Source organism: Limanda limanda, chromosome 12 (genome assembly GCF_963576545.1).
Source record: "Limanda limanda chromosome 12, fLimLim1.1, whole genome shotgun sequence".
Classification (NCBI taxonomy): domain Eukaryota; kingdom Metazoa; phylum Chordata; class Actinopteri; order Pleuronectiformes; family Pleuronectidae; genus Limanda; species Limanda limanda.
In genome coordinates, this window is record NC_083647.1 from 22351443 (window position 1) to 22370205 (window position 18763).

Genomic DNA, 18763 nt, shown 5'->3' on the forward strand with positions numbered 1-18763 from the left:
AAGAATAAATAATGCTTCAAACCCCCAAAATCATGTCCTCCCTGTTTCTGCTTTGGGGACGACGACATGATGGTTTGGTCAATTCAGTTTGATCCCATCTGCCAACGACCAATATGTTCAGCCGATCATCTAAATCACGAGGTTACACATTTTAATAATATTGGGAAAAGAACAGATTTGATGTTAATCGATGAATCGTTTCATCGACTCATCATCTCAGGTTCAAACTCAACTCTATGAGATATTTACAATCTGAATGAATCCCACCAGAAACACAGCATTTTGCCCGTACTCATTATTATTTCTCATCTTTTTCTCTAAATCTGTGATTCGTCAACGATATCTCTTTTGTTCTTCTCTCTCTCGTAAATGGTGCGGAGGCGTGATTGACTTGTTGTCACCACAGCCATGGGAGTGTTATGCATCAGCCTCGAGTGTCATTCCCCCTTTTCTTTCTCTGACATAAATCCTCTGAAGTGGCTTCCTGTCGTGGTCAGAGCAGGTCAAGTGGAGCTGGACTGGAATCGGCTGTGAAACCCATGATCAAGGTTTCAGTTCTTGTGTTTCCCGCTCACGTCCAGTCTGTGCACAGCAACCTCCGAATCCACCGAAGCTCGCTCTCAGTCCAGGTCTATTTGCCGAACTGAAAGAGTCGCTGCTTCTCGGTTTGACTCACATGTGGAAGTGATGATCAGGAAGCTCAATCCTGTGTGTTTGCTTCTCAGAAGGATCCCACGGATAAACAACACTGGGGCCAAAGCAACAGAAGACTGCAGCTCCACCTCCCATATCCCACACACAGAGACTGTTTTCATGTAGAAGAAGCACATAACATACACGAGAACCATATGGGAACATTTGGGACGTTTAATTGAATTACATGTGGTAAGATATGCATGTAAAATAAATATAAATGATCAGAAAGACATGTCTAAATGTGGACGTTTGACTGTGGAAAACAGCCGCTGAGAAAACAATCTTCCCACAAGCTCCATTTAGCAGCTGCTCCGGAGCTTTTGATCAAGTCACTTGATCTTTATCTGCAGTCGGAGTTCTCCCAGATGAATTGTAGATGTTTAGTTTTCTGAGCAAGTTTAAGTCTTCTTGTCTGTGTTTTCTTAAAATCTGCATCGGGGGGTTGGCTCCCAGTGTTTCACCTCAAGTCCGAGTCCGTACAGCATCGAGCAGCAGGTGACTAATACAATGCAAAAAGTGTATTTTTGATCCTATTTCTGACGAGCGTCACTTCTGCTTTATTGCTCATTTTCATTTTATCAACATTTGCCAGTTTTAAACACACTTCTTGTCTATGTACCTGCTTTTTAAACACTTTACATTACATGTCATTTGGCTGACGATTTTGTCCAAAGCGACTTACAAATAGTACACTCAACATTTTTTAAGAGGGGCCATTTAGGTGTTTAGTATCTTGCCCAAGACACTTCGGCATGCAGATGGGGAAGAGTGGGGATTGAACCGACAACCTTCTTATTGGAGAACGACCACTCTACCCCCTAGACCACACCGCAAAACTTACCAACTAACACAATGCTTTTAGAAGACTTTTAAACGTGTCAAGCCCCAGTCGCAGATAGTCGATCATCATCATCTCCACACATTCCACGACTCTATTATAAAGAAGTGTGATAGAGATTTTGAAAAATAATTTAATGATGTATTAAATGTGAATGTGGTCCACCAATTAGACTTTAAAAAATCTATTAAGTTGTGTTTATATGAATATTCATGAAAAGGTCATATTTCTGAGGCAGATTTCAGTCTAATAAACGGACGAATTACATTTACATTACACTACATGTCATTTAGCTGACACTTGTCCAAAGCGACTTACATTTTTAGTACACTCAACATTTAAGAGGGGCCATTTAGGTGTTCAGTATCTTGCCAAGGACACTCCGGCATGCAGATGGGGAAGAGTGGGGATTGGACCGGCAACCTTCTTGTTGGAGAACGCCCACTCTACCCCCTAGGCCACACAGCCCCTAAACGAAGAGTTTTTAAAGATAGAGAAATGCAGTGTGCTGATTGGCTGCAGAGTTTGAGAAACACTTCAGGAACTGTCTCCTCACTGATAACCTTTTCTGCATTAGTAGATAAACTAGCACCGCTGACGTCTCCGTGTGACACTCGTCCTGCAGGTTGTTTCAGTCCTTTAACAAATTCTTCAAACTACCTCTGAAAAAGTTTTATCAAAATACAGAAAACTTTCCACAAATTCTCACGTGAAATTCTCACTAATAACAGAAAGAATGTGGGTTTTTCTTTCTGCATTAACAGTAAGTGGCTCGTCCCTCGTCAGCACTCGAGCACAAAGGCCTCAGCGTGGACACATGCAGTACAGTCGATGTGTGGACCGACTGTTGAAAGCGTCCTTTGTTCTGGTGCCGGGTGGCTCCTCCCCCTCCCAGCTCAGCATTTCTCCGAGTCAGGTGACGGTCAGCAGTGTTTAAAAAAAATAAAATACCGCTGCTGTGGCACAAAGCAGCACCGGGTCCGAGCCGCACGCTTCCCGTGGCACGAGCGCCGCAGGCCCAGCGAGCCGGAGCTGACTCATGACTCCTGTTGTGATTGGGGCGAGTGGGCCACTGTACTTCCCATCGCCATGTTTGGATTGGCGTCTTCGGTGTTGTCACAGAGCGTCGACAGCTCAGGCATGACTCAGGACTTTTGACTGTGTGCTGAGTCGTCGTGTTATAACAAGTTTATTCTTGGTCCAAAAATCCCCCTTTCTTTTGCTTTGAAAAGTTACAGTAAAAGGAAGTTCTATACTGGGTTATAAAGAAAGTTCTATCCTTCAAAATGTTTACCCTCATCAATGCTGCTAAAAACCTTTATCTTGATGATGTTTTCCTACACTTGACATCTATTGCACTTCTGTTCGTCCTGGGAGAGGGATCCTCACATGTGTCTCTCTCTCTCTCTCTCTCTGAGGTTTCTACATGTTTTTACCTGTAAACAGGTTTTTTTTGTAGTTTTTCCTGACTCTTGCTGAGGGTTTAGGACAGAGGATTTCACACCATGTTAAAGCCATATGAGACGAATTGTGATTTGTGAATATGGGCTATACAAATAAAATTTGATTGATTGATTGATTGATAGATTGATTATAGTTGAGATCAAATGGAAGCTGATGTCACAGAGAGCAGGATTCTCCTCTCACTCAGGGAGTTACATGTTCCCGCTGAGCTTCTGACCCGCTCGCTGCTCAGCACGGCCTCTTTGATGCCGGCGCTGCATTTGAATATCATCTGCTCGTGGATTTGCATCCGATTTGTGTGCCAGGGGAGATCAGCTGCCTCTTCTTATCAAACACGTGTCCGGCTCAGTTAGACATTTTTCAGAACATAGAAATTTGTTGTCCTCGCCAATTATGGAAATGAAACCTCGTCTGTTTCTCTGCTGCTGAAGCGCTGGTCTCGTTTCTTTCAGTTTGTAGATTGAAGTCAAATAAAAAGTGTGGGAAGTTATTTTTGTATGTTCATAAGTAGAAGTATTTTAACTGTAAAAATGACTCAACAGTTTACTTAATGCCTGCTGCTCACTGCTGGAGGATTGCCGGTGGGTTTTTGGTCCGATTTCGTTCTCCTCAATGGATTTGAGGCTGATCTGAACAGATTATCAGCCCAAATTATGTGTTTATGTATTTATTTAAAAGAAAAAATGCACATTAATTAACATGCGTTCTTGTTCAACGTGTGAGTTTCAGCCGCTAACAGGCTAGTTTTCATCTGCAGTCCCTGGCATCCTGGACCCTGTAGTGTGAAGGATTTACAGACATTATGTTGATGTCACCAACTAAATCGTGAATATCAAAGATGTTTGACATTTGTCCGTCCAGTGTGTGTGTTCCCACGATTAAGAGTCTGACAATTGACATCTGTCCCCATGTCTGTGGTCTCTCCCACGTTTAAAAAAAATTTAATATAAGTAGAAATAGAAAATCAAGCAGAACACAAGTAAATATAGTTTTTTTTATCTTTGAAAGTGATGGAAGTTTGATTAAACACCAATTTTGTCTTTTTTGCTTTTACTTGATCTGAAAACCTGAGGCTCCAACAAAACTTCCCTTGAAAGTCATTAATTCCAGGAATGATGTGATCACACTGTGAACCCTCGTCGTCGCAGATGTTTTTTGTGACTGTAAACTTGTGTTGCGTGGGGTGAGTGTGTGTGTGTGTCTGTGTGTGTGTGTGTCTGTGTGTGTGTGTGAGAGTGTGTGTGTGTGTGTTTGTGTGCTTTACGTGCTGAGTCCCAGCGAGAGATCGGGGATTCGCGGATGTGAGTTTAAGAGCCTCGGCGCGACCGAGCTGTTTGTTTGTGGGTCTCCAGGCTTTTGTGGTTGTCATAGCAACCTCCCAGTGTTAGCTGCTCTGCGGCATCTCTCACAGACGAGCCACAGTCTTTGTGAAATGAAGTCGGCTGAGGAAAGAGCTATTACCACACTTTGACTCTCATTGTAACACGCACACACACAGACACACACAGACAGACTCACACAGACACACACACACAGACAGACTCACACACACACACACACACACACATGAATATGCATCAGGGCCTCTTTGGGCCACAACAGAGTAAATATCAGTGCACTGGTCACAATGGCTGCTATTCTTTGTGAAACCATCTTTTTGGCCGGTTCACTGCTCCGTCAGCACGCGCTCACACTGAGGAGAGTGTGTTCACCAGAGTGTGCACATGTTGGAGTGTGAAGACTGTGTGTGTGTATGGATCTGTGCACAGATTGTATTCAGACAGGCTGTGTGTGTCTGTGTGTTAGCATTTTTTTTTTTTAAACCTTGCATTCATGCTCTATGCGGGGTTGCATTAGCTTATGTGCACTCGCCCTCGTGCACACGTGCGTGCTGAGGCAGCAGCCACAGCAGTAGATAAGTGTAATGGGAAGACTGTGCTGAGTCGGCAGTTCACAGCCACACTGTGTACGAGTGCCAGGTCGGATAAATGCTGCACCTGAGAGACTGGAGCTCTGTCATCATGGCTGAAGAACTGGAGGAAGGAATCACTTCCTGTGTATGTGTCAGGCCTCGGAAAAACAAAGAGTTTAAAAAAAAAAAAATTGTGTGTGTGTTCGCTGTGTGTGTGTGTGTGTGTCTGGGGATGACAAGAATAATTAAGTCATTTAGAATACAAAAAAACTGAATATGGCCAAATTAAATCATCATTTAAATTACATCAATCAGATGAATCTATCAAAAGAAATAGTAAAAGAAAGGGATGAAGGTAATATCTAAAATGTATGAATTGTCTTCAACCCTAATCTTAATTTAAAGCCAATTACATAACACAACAAACAAGACTTAACAATCACTAAAGGCCCTTAAAGGAGTTTCAGAGAGTGAAACACACACACACACATACACACACACACACACATGTGGCCTCAGCTGAGCCTGGTTCAGTGTTGTTGAATGTGGGGGCAGTCAGGCTGAATCCTCCAGTGAGTTTTAGAGGAAGGAGACCGAGGGGGATGAATGGTGACCTCTGACCTTCTGGGTGCACTCCCCTTGCTTGCTCCCCAGACTTCTGTCCTTCCTCTGTTGCAAAGAGAGCGAGCGTTGGGAAAGCTGAGAGAGGGAAAGAGAGAGAGAGAGAGAAGGCAGATCTTTCCCGTTCACGTTTCCACCAGGTTCAATAGGCAGAACGATGGTATTGTCCCGGTCCGTGACTCCCTCTGAGCCGGGTGGACGGAGCCGTCGTGTCTCTCATGCCGCGGCGTCGTGCTGCTCGTGCTGGAGGTGTAAAGGTCTGCGTGTTGTGGCGTCTCCACACGTCTTTGTGTCTGTTTTCCAGCGAGCGGCGGCATCGAAGCCCCTAAAAATACAACACAGTCAGTTGTGATAACATTGTACTCAACAAAGAGCCAGGAACACGAGCAGTGTAAAGGTCAGAGAAGTCAACAGGCAGATTATCTAAAGCACTTGTTGGAGGTCAAACTCTCTTATTTTATCTTATTTCAACCTACTACAATCAGTATAATGACTTGATTAAGAGTTGATATGACAAATAATTGTTGTTTTATTGTTGTTTTATCCTCTTGTGAAGCACTTTGTAACTTTTCTATGAAATGTGCTGCACAAATAAAGCTTATTATCCGTAAATAAAGGGATTCTGGTCCAAAGTATTTTTTTATAATCAGTCCAGATCAGTTTAGATCTTCATTTCCGCTTGAATGAACACATCGGGGTCAAAAACCTGGAAAATAAAAAACATGCCTCGGAACTCCAACTCTCCCTCCAGGTTTTCTCCCCCCCCCCCTCTGTCTCTGGGAACACGCAGCTCCGGCCTCAGCTTGTTCAGACTTTGCATCTCATCTCTTTCCTCTCCTGCCTCCCACTCAGCTGCAGAGATGGACTTGCTGGAGTCGCTCTGTTTGCCAGATGCACAGAGCTAAAGTTCAGCTGTGTGCCGAGGGTCCGGACGCTCGTTTGGCTCCGCCCCCTCTCGTCCTGCTCTGTCCTCGGTCTGAGGCTTGACTCTTACTTCCTCTGCTTTGCCTCCAGTAACCTGAGGCTTGTGTTCACTTTGCCAGACCTTCCACGTCCGTTCCGATGAACTTCTTGGACGACACTTCTTACTTCAGGGTGTAAAGACTATCTGTTGTGTATTGAACCAACTGACTGCTCTGTCAGAGATGCACATCTGTACTTTTACAGTTTGTTTTTAAACTTTTTTGGGCCAAATTCCCGGCATCATCTCGAAGTTTTTCTGTACCTGTTTCTGGTTCTTCTCTCTCCAATAGTCTGTTTATTACTTGAACATTTAAACTTTTATGTAACTCCTTCACCTGAGAAGAGTTGATAAAGTTGACTATATTTCCCAGCACAGCGATGTTAAATGAAACCTGAAGCTTCATCAAAGCCAATAAACAGCAAGATTAGACTCTCCTGCTTTCCATCCCTTTAAAGGTCACCACTGTGGAGAACGCTTGTAATTGGTCAGCGGCAAAAAATATGTGCGTCTCACCGAAATTAATGTTGATACTTAAGTTTTATCTACATTTACTCAGGTCCAAGAGTGAAGCAACACATCATTGTTTCCAAATGAGGCGGATTTGTTGGAAAATGTTACAAATTTGAAGCAGGTGGGAAGTTTTCCTGTTCTCTAATTCTCAAATGTCCAGAATAGTCTGGAAAGTTTAGGTAGAAGGACGATACTGATTAAAAGTAACTCTCCTCCTTTTCCAACATCTGTTCTTGAGAGAAATATTTCATCCTTTTGGGAAAGTTTCTCTGAGAAGCCGTTGATCCAAGAGGAGGAAGTGTCCTCATCATCGAATCTGTCTCTCCTGTATGAGTGAGACATCAGCGTCTCATAAGTGTATTACACAGTTTATTCCTCCGTGCTTCATGTCTGTAAGGTCGCTCGTTTCCCAGTTGTCCCAGCACACGCCTGGGTCGTGACATGGGTTAACCTGCAGGTTAACTGGGCTCATGACACACTTAACACAGAGTAGAGCGATCCCTCCGCCATTGGTGCATCAGGCCCCTGAAATACCACAAGAAATCCATCATGTTTGTATGGAAAATAGCTGACCTCTCCAATAAAAAACACATTTAAAACCACTAGATCTGAACTTTTTATATATACTTCATTGCTTTCAGTTCCCTAAAGATGGCAGATTTTAAATTTTTCATCAAGATGCATGAATTAGTCCCTTGGAGACTGGTGAAAATGTCAAAAGCAATGTTTTAGATATCATATGAAACCATTTAAAATGTCTAAAAACTTCTAGACCTATGTTATATATTTTGTTGACCTGTGAACTTATATCACTTTTAGCCTCTTTGACAGATTCATAAATACTTTACCCGAAAACAACTCATCAAACTAGGTCCTTTGTTATTTGTTTTCTTGTTTTCCTAAACAAAACAATTGTTATTGTTTTGTTTAAGAGGCCAAGTGGCAATTTGTATACGTTTTAAAAAAGTGATTAACAGATTCCTGGAGTTCTCTCTTGGCTCATGTCCCATCCTTTTACCAAGTTTTGTGGAAATCCATCCCATAGTTATTGCACGACCCCGCTGATTAGCAAACAAACAAACCTCACCAATGGACAGGAGTGAAAAAAACCACCTCCGCAATTGTGCCTTCATGTGAGGAAAGTTCTCTCCTTCTTTATCACTTCCCTTTGACATTTCCTGGAGGAAGCAGCGGCGCTCCCTTCCTCCGCAGATGTCCCTCCAGGGTGCAGTTTAGAACCAGAGTGTGCTCCCAGTGAACTCGTCTGGTTCGATGCCCTAATTCCTCACACATGAGGAAATCATCTGGGAGTCTGAGAGAAGAGGAAGGTGTTGTTAGCGGCTCTGTCTTCCTGGCGTAGGAAACACTTTCCCCCGAACACTTTCTGACCCGAGTCTGACGAAGGAGGCAGAAAATAGACTTCACTGTCCTGGGACCAACTCCAACTCATCCAGACAGAATTCATTCTCATTACTGCTCGAGCTGTGGGTGGCGTTACGCTTTTTTAAAAAACCACACTGTTGTGGTTTTGACAGTAAAAAGAGATGGTTTCTCCCCCCCCACGATCTCATTTATCAATCTTACTGGAGCGTTTTGGAGGAGACGCTGGAAAATGTGTTTTCTTCTAAACGTCTTTTCTTGAAATGGATCAGATTGTGTTTCTGGGGTTTCACCGGGACACGAGAGGCCCTCTCATCCCCCGAGCTGCAGACTGAGGCTTGAGAAACTGGCTGCGGTGTTGAAAATCTCTTTCCTGTGCCGGACCCTCTGCCAGCAGCAATATCTGCCTCTCTCTCCCCCCCCCCCGCCCAACTTTACACTTGTCTGCCCGGCCGTGTGCGGCTGGTTTCAGCCAAAGGATTGTACTAATATGGAACTGGCAGAGAGGCAGGAAATATTTTCCTAACTGAGGTTGATTAATGGAGTGAGGGAGGGAGAGAGAGAGGGAGAGGGGGGGGGGTTGGCGAGGGAGAGGTGGGGAAAGGAACGGGAGCGAGGAGAGAGAGCAGGTTTCTTTAATAGAAAACTATAAGTGACGGGTTTACAGCTGCTTTTCATGAGTCACGACGCAGTTTTTTATCGTTAAACTTTCTTGAGATTATGCTGCAGTTTAGTATCAGGAAGGTGAAGCTACTTAATTTTGTTCATTCCACATTTCAGATTTATCAGTTGATCAATAATATCGACTCATATCAGCCTTTCACAGACATACTGCTATCTGCCTTTATGTTTGACCTGCTTGTATTATATGTTTGTGTTTTTTTATTTAGGGTTATTTATCATAAAGTTTATGGTAAAACTGTGAAATATCAAACCCCATTTACATTACAAGGGTTTGATAACACCATCTTATGAATCATTAGCTTTTTTTTCAAATTATTCGTAATCAGAATACTTTATCCCCTCAGCATCAGCCCTGAAAGTCCACATTAGTTTCTATTTTACAGTTAATTGAAAAAACAAGTTATGTCAAAGTCCCTAAAGTTCTTTAAAACACTAGTTTGCTTGTTTCATGAACACAATCTCACCACAGACAGTCTGAAGGGAAACTCGCCCCAGGTACTTCCAGTCTGCTCGGCTTCTTCTTCTGTGGTTACTCTGGGAAAAATGTTCCTGTAATGACGCCGATTGGCAACTTTCCCTGAAACTGATGCGGAGCAGATTCCTCCTGCTCTTGACCCCTGTTGTTTTTACAGCCCGCCCCGGTTCTGGGAGGCTGAGGGCGAGAGACAGAGAGAGAGAGGGGGAGACAGAGAGAGGGAGAGAGAGAGAACATGTACGATCTTCCAGTTCCTCCTGCAGACTCAGTCGCTCTGCTCTGTTTCACGACTTGTTGCAGTGAATCCGGAGCAGACCTGTCTCTGAGCTGCAGGAACCAGGGACGACTCTCTCTCTGCCACGTTGTTGTTGCTGAGCAGCCGCCGGGCTCCAGAGCCGTGGTGCAGACATGTGAACAGCTCACAGACGTTCACAGCACATGGTGTACCAACACAAACTCAACAAGGACACGGTCACACATGATGAGAGCAGGGATCAGACAAGACCTCTACTGTACTCACAGTGAAGAACTGGGCTCTTCTCTCCACCCTGGAAGATCTGACCTGTTCTGAACAGCTGGTTGAGAGGTTCTTTACATTTCAGGGTTTGTTTTAAAGTTCTGGTGTAACTGGTCAACTTTAGGTAAACTGCAAAAAGTAGACTCCATTCAAGTTTCAGAGCTAATCCAAAAGAATAATACAGATAATACATATTTGTGTTTGTCCCAGATAATAAGAGCAGTTGCTTATGAGTCAGTTCGTTGATTAATAGATTTTAATGAAAAAGAAAATTATTATTTGTTCATCCCTCAGCCAAGGCTCAACAGTCCCCTCACGAAATCTGAATTCATGAGATACGGATCTTTATTTGGATCTGCACCAAATTGCGCACACTCATAAATACCAGTCCCTCTAAATATGTTAAATTTTTTCAATCAATATCCATGAATTATTCTCTGGGAAATCAATGAAAATGTTGCCAAACGTCCTGTCTCACAAAGTTAAAGAAAGTGAAACTTTACCACCACAAAACTTAAACTTTCCACCAAGTTTTGTGGTAATCCGTCCCGTAGTTTTTGTAAAATCCTGCAAACAAACAGACAAATGCAGTAAACATGTAGTTCATTTCTTATCTTAGGTTTTGTAGTGTTGGTTGGACAAATCATGGCGTTCAATGATATCACATTGGGCTCCAGGATCTTGTGAGTTTGTCAAAAAGGTCACTCCTGCAAGTTTAGAAAAATTCCAAAATGATAGAGAAGTAGATGAAGCTCGCTGAGCTCATGAACATTTCATATATTGTGTAATAAGTCAGATAGAATATTCAAGGTCGAAGCTCATTAGGATCATGTTTGTGATGCTGCTCTTCCTCTGGCTATAAATATCCCGGCACAGGGAAAACCCAACGGCTGCATTTCCACTGGAGTGATGGCAACTAAAATCTCAAGGGTGGAGAAGTGGTGTGGGGGGGGGGACTTGTTCGTTTGTCCTACAACATAATTAATCATGTTGTGCTGAGGTCCTGTTAATCTTTCACAAAGCCAAACTACATGCAGGTAATTTATTGCTAGGCTTCACCCGCTGCTTCTATGCCTTTTATTCCCATTTAGTGTAATATAATGATGGAGGCAGATTTGTGGTTATATAGAAAATCGTCAGTTTGCCTGAAATAACTGCTGCTGGTTGAATTATGATCAATTTATGACGTCATGAAGAAGTCAGAAAATTAGGCCAACATAGTTAAAAAATGCTTAGTTTGAGGTACATCTGCATCTGATAGGAGTTCAGACATCATCTAAATATCTAGATCATAAAGAGCTTAGATGATGATGCTGACGTGTGAACTTCCAGCTGCTTCCTCCCAAAACCTCTGAGAGCATTTTTTTCTAGTGTAATATAATGATGGAGGCAGATTCGTGGTTATATAGACAATGGTCAGTTTACCTGAAATAACGGCTGCTGGTTGAATTATGATCAATTTATGACGTCATAAAGAAGTCAGAAAATTAGGCCAACATAGTTAAAAAATGCATAATTCGAGGTTCCTCTGCAGCCTATAGGAGTTCAGACATCACCTAAATATATAGATCAACAAGAGCTTATGATGTCCTCATCCTCCCAAACCTCTGAGATCATTTTGTGGGAAGATAATGACTCCGGCACTAATCTGCCTCCAGGACCAGTGGACCTGTAACTCGTTGTCGTGCCCCAGAACACCTGAGGAGCCGGGGAGTGTTGACCATAACACAGCCGAGGGGTCGGGGGGGGCCTGGGGGTCATGTGACATTGCAGGTGGCTGCCAGCCCCGGACTGAGAACCACAGACTCTAAACTCCACAGTGACCCAGAGAGCTGGAGGAGCTGCAGGTGGGCCGGGCTAATTCCCGTCAGGAGGAGGCCGGTGGTCCGGCCCCCAGCTGCAGACGGGACCCTCCTCCCAGCCCAGTTAACGAGCTGACATTCTTTCTGTGAACTTTTAGACGTTTTCACAACTCTGCTCTTTGCAGGTCGACTCAAAGCCTCTGACATGTTCAGCTCCTCTGGTCCCGCAGCAGCTGCACTGAGCCGGAGAGAAACTGCTCCCGGGTCATTGACATAAATCACATGTGCCCCCCCCCCCCGACCTCTGTATCCCATTCGCTCAATTGAAATGATGATATTAGAAGGTCCATTTCTTTTAGATATTCTTTGGTTTGAAGCCGTAACAGTTTGCTGGCGATTCGTTAACAAGTTAAAGGTCAATTAAAGGTCAAACTTGAAGTTCTAAGGATGTGTTTGTGCTTAATGAAGTCGAGGGAAAGTGAAACAAAACGAGAAGAGAGAGAGGAAACCAGAAAACTGAGAAAAGGAACCTGCCGAGTCAGCAAACAGCCTTAGCTTAACACTTTGATTCAATTAACCCGTCTCCACATTAGCTAATGACACCACAGCCGAGCCCAGATGGGTTCAGATCTCTGGCAAACCCCTCAAGAGAATATTGATCCGGATTAATTGGAATATTTTAGGGCCTTTTGGAGCTTTCGGCTTAAATCAGGACTAACTTTAGAGCATGACGGTGTTTTACAGGCCGAGGGCGTGTGCCTGCCAGTCGCAGATATAAATCACCAGCGCTGGGGTTTCTCCTGTCAGCTCTGCCCTCGGAGATAAAACACCATATAATCTGCTCTTTTCCCTCCACATCTTCGGCCGTACCCGCAGCTTCCTTCAGTGTTTTTCATTGGTCGAGACTCGCACACATCTGAAAACCCCCCGTGTCCTCCGCACTTTAGTTTATTGATAGCCCTGTAGACCTCACGCCACTCAAAGTTTAAGAGTGACCTCATCCCAGAAGTTCCACGAGAGCTCTCCAGAGACTTTTAAGTGGCTTTTGTTCCCCCGGCAGCCGAGGGCCGGCCAGCGAGAGACAGTGCTGGCTTTCATAAACGCCTGGCGCTGCTCTTGCAGGTCCTCCTCCTCGGAAACATGTTGCCTGATGTTTGGGGCTCGGGTGTAATTAACTCTGGAACTCATAAAGAGGCGTTCACAGCAGGGGGGGCGCGGCGGGCCCACTCCTCATGCCAGCTCCTGTTGGGCGGCTGAGATCCTGTTTCAGATGTTTTTCCGTCGGCGTGTTCACGTGCCAGACGATCCAGGGCCTGCTACACCTACTGTATACAGACCGCTCCAGTGTGCTGCGGCTCCACGGGGGGGGGGGGGGACTTACGCTGGTTAGAGTCCCAGACAAAGGTGCACAAGGTGACAGCATGTGAATAAACAGAAAACACCTTCCACAGACCACAGAGTTTGTTCAAATTTAATTAAGGGATTTTTTTTATTGGTCCCACTTGGAACATGAACGCTCCGTTCTACCCAAAGGTCAGAGGTCAAGTTTGGCTTGGCTGTGTTTTTTACTACTTCGGTCCAAACTGAAATATCTTGAGAATTATGGGGTTGATAACCGGGATTTAACATTTGACATTCATGGTTTCCGGGGAATGAATCTATGGCTTTTGATGATTCCCTGACTTTTCGTCTGGCACCATCACCAACGTAGAGATTTGTAGTTTTAAGTGAAATGTCCTGACACTGAGCTGTACTCTGTGCTCTGTTTGTTATCATCCAGCTTTCTAATGTTGGTGAATTAGCAACAAGCTCTGATGGTGAATGATATAACCGTCTGTTATTGTCCCTGGGACCATCATAGCTTTCTGACTTGAGCATTGAAAACACTGCAACTGCTAACATGGCTGCTGACGCTTTATTTGGTTTCCCACAAGACCTCCATCCTTCAGTTAGACAAATATATTAATATGGTTATGTTTGCCTTGCTGGGTTTAATGCAATGGACTGGTGCCATTGCTAACAAACAGTAAACATATAATAGAAAGTTTGAAACCCTGCAGTGTTTATTGTGATATTATGAAAATTAAATTTTTTCTTCCTTTCCCCTTGCAGACATTTACAGCTTGGTGCAACTCTCACCTGAGGAAAGCAGGCACGCAGATCGAGAACATCGAGGAGGACTTCAGGGACGGACTGAAACTCATGCTGCTGCTCGAGGTCATCTCAGGTACTCGGCTCCTCACTGAGCAGGATTAACTCAGGGGAATCGGTTTGCATGGGCAGAGGCGTCACATGGTGATGTTTGGACACGAGGATCACAGGAGGAGTTCCACATTTTAGGAATTATGGGGATGGCTGAGAGTTAGATGAGATGAATACCTCTGGAATGTCCAGTTTCCTTAAAACTGATATTTTCTTTGTCAGAAATTCAATCTTTGAACATGAGAGGGACTTAAATGTAATTATTCATATTTTATTGAGGTGGTAAAAAGCATAAATGTGGAGTTGCAAGACAAATGAGAAATGTATCAATTAAACTAATCTTGTTTAACTAACACAAAAACTGAAGCGTAAAACCTTAAATCCTCTGTTTCTCTTGGCTTTATCTTTATGGACTGGATGCAAGGTGGCGTCAATTTTTCAGCTTCTATCTCTTCGAAAGGAAATTGAAAAACCACTTCCCCCAACAGGAAATATGATAAGGTGTTAAAAAGCTGTTTACGGTCTCTGTGCTCTGGCAGACGTAACATAACCTCAATTCAATTTGTTTGGCCTTGGCACCGTTTTGTAAATGTTGTTCACGGTAAACGCTGCTGAGGAGGAGGAAGTGGCCGACGTGCTCCTCATCCTCCATTTTCAAATGTTCTGTTTTCTCCTTTCAGGCGAACGCTTGGCCAAACCAGAGAGAGGCAAGATGAGGGTCCACAAGATCTCCAACGTGAACAAAGCACTCGACTTCATCGCCGGTAAAGGAGTGAAGCTGGTGTCTATCGGTGCCGAGGGTGAGTGACTCATTTACTGATGTGCTACTACGACACTGTACACAAATACTCCCAATCAGGCCGTCAGCCAAATCAATACCACTCTGTTGTGAAGGGTTATGTATAATGTCGTCTCCGGCCCGCTCTGGCTTCTCCTCTCGTTACCATGGCAGTGCCGCCGGCTGCTGTGGACTTAATGAGATCCTGATTTCAGACGGTTCTGGTGGAGCTTGTGCTTCGCGGTGCGTTTTCTGCGAGTAGATTTTAGGATCAGCAATCCCCTCGGGGCCTGAAGCTGCTCATTGTTCAGCACAAATAACTCAGGGACGTCCGTCCTCCTCCCATCGGAGAGTAAACAAGTCTTTAGCAGAGTAAACACTCTACTCTCACTCTCTCTTTCTCTCTCTCTCTCTCTCCTAATATCCACCGATGTTCCTCTTTCACAACAGCACTTTCCCCTCTGGCCTTGTCTGGAATAAACAGGGTTTGCACATGTGCTGCAAACAGAAACTTCAAAGTGCCTCCACTCGCTGAGCGCAAAATATTCCAAGGATCTTAAAGTGTCAGTTTACACAAAATTAAAGTCCTTGTGGTATTCAGCCGTGCAGACAGTTTGAGTTCCGAGCGCCAAGGTTTGGAGATATCGGTCTGTGAGATTTCGTTCTGCCGTCCCAGTCCAACGAAGGGGAACAGAAAGTCGACTGTGTTGCTCAAAACTCTGAAATATGACATTTTCTTGTCTTGGTCCATCTGGCTTCTCTGTTTCCACACTTCTATTGCCAGCAACTGAAACTGTCTGAATGTCCAAACAACTCAAGGAGCTTGCAATGAAATATTATATAAGTTATTTTGTTTTTTTTTAGTGAACTGAACCTTTTAAGGATATGAACCCTTATAAATGAGTCAAATCCCGATTAAAGACACTGGGATCTGCTTCCCTCGAAGGTCTGGGTCTGTGTTCGACGCCCTAATGAGATTAACCTCTGACCTCTGGTGTCCAGCCCCTCTGCCCGCTGTCTTTTCACCGTCAGACACCAACAGGTTAAAATAAACTGGGGCGAGGACAAAGTTTTAACAACAAACAAATCAGCTGACATGGTGCAAAGAGAAAAATAAAGATTTGGGGGTTTTATTTTCAAATATTTCAAAAGGAAATACTCCAACCTGCCAATTATTTAATATTTCATAAAATAGCTCACGTAAAAAAGTACAAAAATCACTGATTGATTCAATCTTACACTACTGGTATTTTTGTTCAAGTTTCTGTAAGTACAAAAATAGTGATTAATTTATCATTTGACCAGTCACATTTCTGATTTTACTAAATGGTAAATAAATATATATTCTCCCAGCCTGAAGAGATGTGTTCCCTTTGTGTGACCATCTTCCTCAAAGACCAAAACCTGAAGATTTCCAATGTCCTTTATTATAGAAGCAAAGATAAACCCCAAAATATTCACCTGACTTTCACCAAACAATCCTAACTCAATATTTGACCATCAATAAAACACAAGAGTGACTTGATATGATGGAGACTCTTCTTGTGTCGGTGCACAGAGGCCAGTATAAAGCTGGTAAACCAGACCAGCATTCCAGACGGATTATCCGGCTGGAATCCCCTCCTGGTCGAGCCGCCGTGCTCGCTGTGGCGGCGGCGGGATGAGACGGGTGGACGGCTCAGATCCATGCGACTCACCGGGGGTTTGTTGTGGGTGAGGGATGAACTCAGAGGAGGAGGAGGGGGAGGAGGGGGAGGAGGGGGTGCGGGTTTCAAATGGACTTAACAGGATTTGTGTTCCTCCCCAGGGCCGATCAGTCCTGTTCATTAGGGCGACTCACAACAAGTATCTGCATGTGTCAGCCTCAGCCACACAGCTCCGTGTTTGCTGCCTCCTAATTCGATCCGAGCCGTCGCTCACACCACGTTACACCTACAGACGTGTGACTGACATGTCGCCGTCCAGGCCTGTCCGTCACAGGCGAGCGGCCGCGGAGCTGCCGTGCCCCGGGGCCTGATTGGATTAGAGGGAGAAACTAATGATAATTGAAGGCGGGCAAACAGGGCGACCTGTTGGAGGGGATTTTCATTACGGACAACACAGAGAGGACTGGTTGGTTCACGGGCTTCAGATACAGACACGCAGCTGATCGACAGCTTAGCAGGTTCAGGCTCAGACGACTGAAGCATCTCACATCTCATTCATAAAGGTTTAATACTCAGCGGCTCAGAGGAATCAACAGATCATCAGGTCTTCATGAGATAAATGAGGCTTCTGAGATGAAAAGACTAAAAAGATAGATAGATAGATAGATAGATAGATAGATAGATAGATAGATAGATAGATAGATAGATAGATAGATAGATAGATAGATAGATAGATAGATAGATAGATAGATAGAAAGATAGATAGATAGATAGATAGATAGATAGATAGATAGATAGATAGATAGATAGATAGATAGATAGATAGATAGATAGATAGATAGATAGATAGATAGATAGATAGATAGATAGATAGATAGATAGATAGATAGATGATTAATAGATAGGTGGATTAATAGATAGATAGATAGATAGATAGATAGATAGATAGATAGATAGATAGATAGATAGATAGATAGATAGATAGATAGATAGATAGATAGATAGATAGATAGATAGATAGATAGATAGATAGATAGATAGATAGATAGATAGATAGATAGATAGATAGATAGATAGATAGATAGATAGATAGGTGGATAGATAGATAGATAGATAGATAGATAGATAGATAGATAGATAGATAGATAGATAGATAGATAGATAGATAGATAGATAGATAGATAGATAGATAGATAGATAGATAGATAGATAGATAGATAGATAGATAGATAGATAGATAGATAGATAGATAGATAGATAGATAGATAGATAGATAGTTAGATGGATAGTTGGATGGATAGTTGGATAGATAGATGATTAATAGATAGGTGGATTAATAGATAGATAGATTGATAGATAGATAGATAGATAGATAGATAGGTGGATTAATAGATAGATAGATACATAGATAGGTGGATTAATAGATAGATAGATAGATAGACGGATAGATAGATAGATAGATAGATAGATAGATAGATAGATAGATAGATAGATAGATAGATAGATAGATAGATAGATAGATAGATAGATAGATAGATAGATAGATAGATAGATAGATAGATAGATAGATAGATAGATAGATAGATAGATAGATAGATAGATAGATAGATAGATAGATAGATAGATAGATAGATAGATAGATGTGATATCATGTGATATCATGTGATATCATGTGATATCATGTGATATCCTGTGACTTCCCAGTCCCCATAGAAATAATCAAATCAGTACCTTGATGTCGTCAAATGTGAATTGAAAGTGCGTCAATTCTAAATTGTTGTTGTTTTTCTTTTTCTCTTCCAGAGATCGTAGATGGAAACGCTAAGATGACCCTGGGAATGATCTGGACCATAATCCTCCGCTTTGCCATCCAAGACATTTCTGTGGAAGGTAGCGTGTGTGTGTGTGTGTGTGTGTGTAAACGTGCGTGAGAACACTTCCACACATTCATTCTCTTTATTCAAAAGGCCTCTTCCTCACTGTCTTTATTTGCAATTGAAAACACTTTTCATTGACTCAGTGTCTCTCGATTTTTGTCACGCACAACACCAGATATAGACTCAGGATCATTAGAATGTGAAAGTTTCACAGACGACTCTTTTCCTTTGCACATGGAAATGCTGATGATATGGTCGTCTCCTTGGTTAACGTATATAATGCACTTAAAGTGTAATCCAATTGCAGTTGTCAGAAGTGATCAGGCTGGCTCGGTTCAGCTTCAGATTAAAACACAGTCTCTTCTCAGTGTGTTTCACTTTCACTGTTTGGTGACGA

The 18763-nt window shown here is 43.1% G+C and overlaps 1 protein-coding gene across 4 annotated transcripts in view; it reads left to right on the forward strand.

Annotated features, from left to right (window-relative positions):
• Window positions 1–18763, forward strand: part of actn1 (actinin, alpha 1) — a 54500-nt gene that overhangs the window by 15164 nt on the left and 20573 nt on the right. For all 4 annotated transcript variants that reach the window (XM_061082251.1, XM_061082249.1, XM_061082250.1 and 1 more), the window contains exons 2-4: window positions 13976–14090; window positions 14746–14865; window positions 18293–18379. In XM_061082251.1, coding sequence (XP_060938234.1) covers window positions 13976–14090; window positions 14746–14865; window positions 18293–18379 — 322 coding nt within the window. The remainder of the gene's footprint in view (window positions 1–13975; window positions 14091–14745; window positions 14866–18292; window positions 18380–18763) is intronic.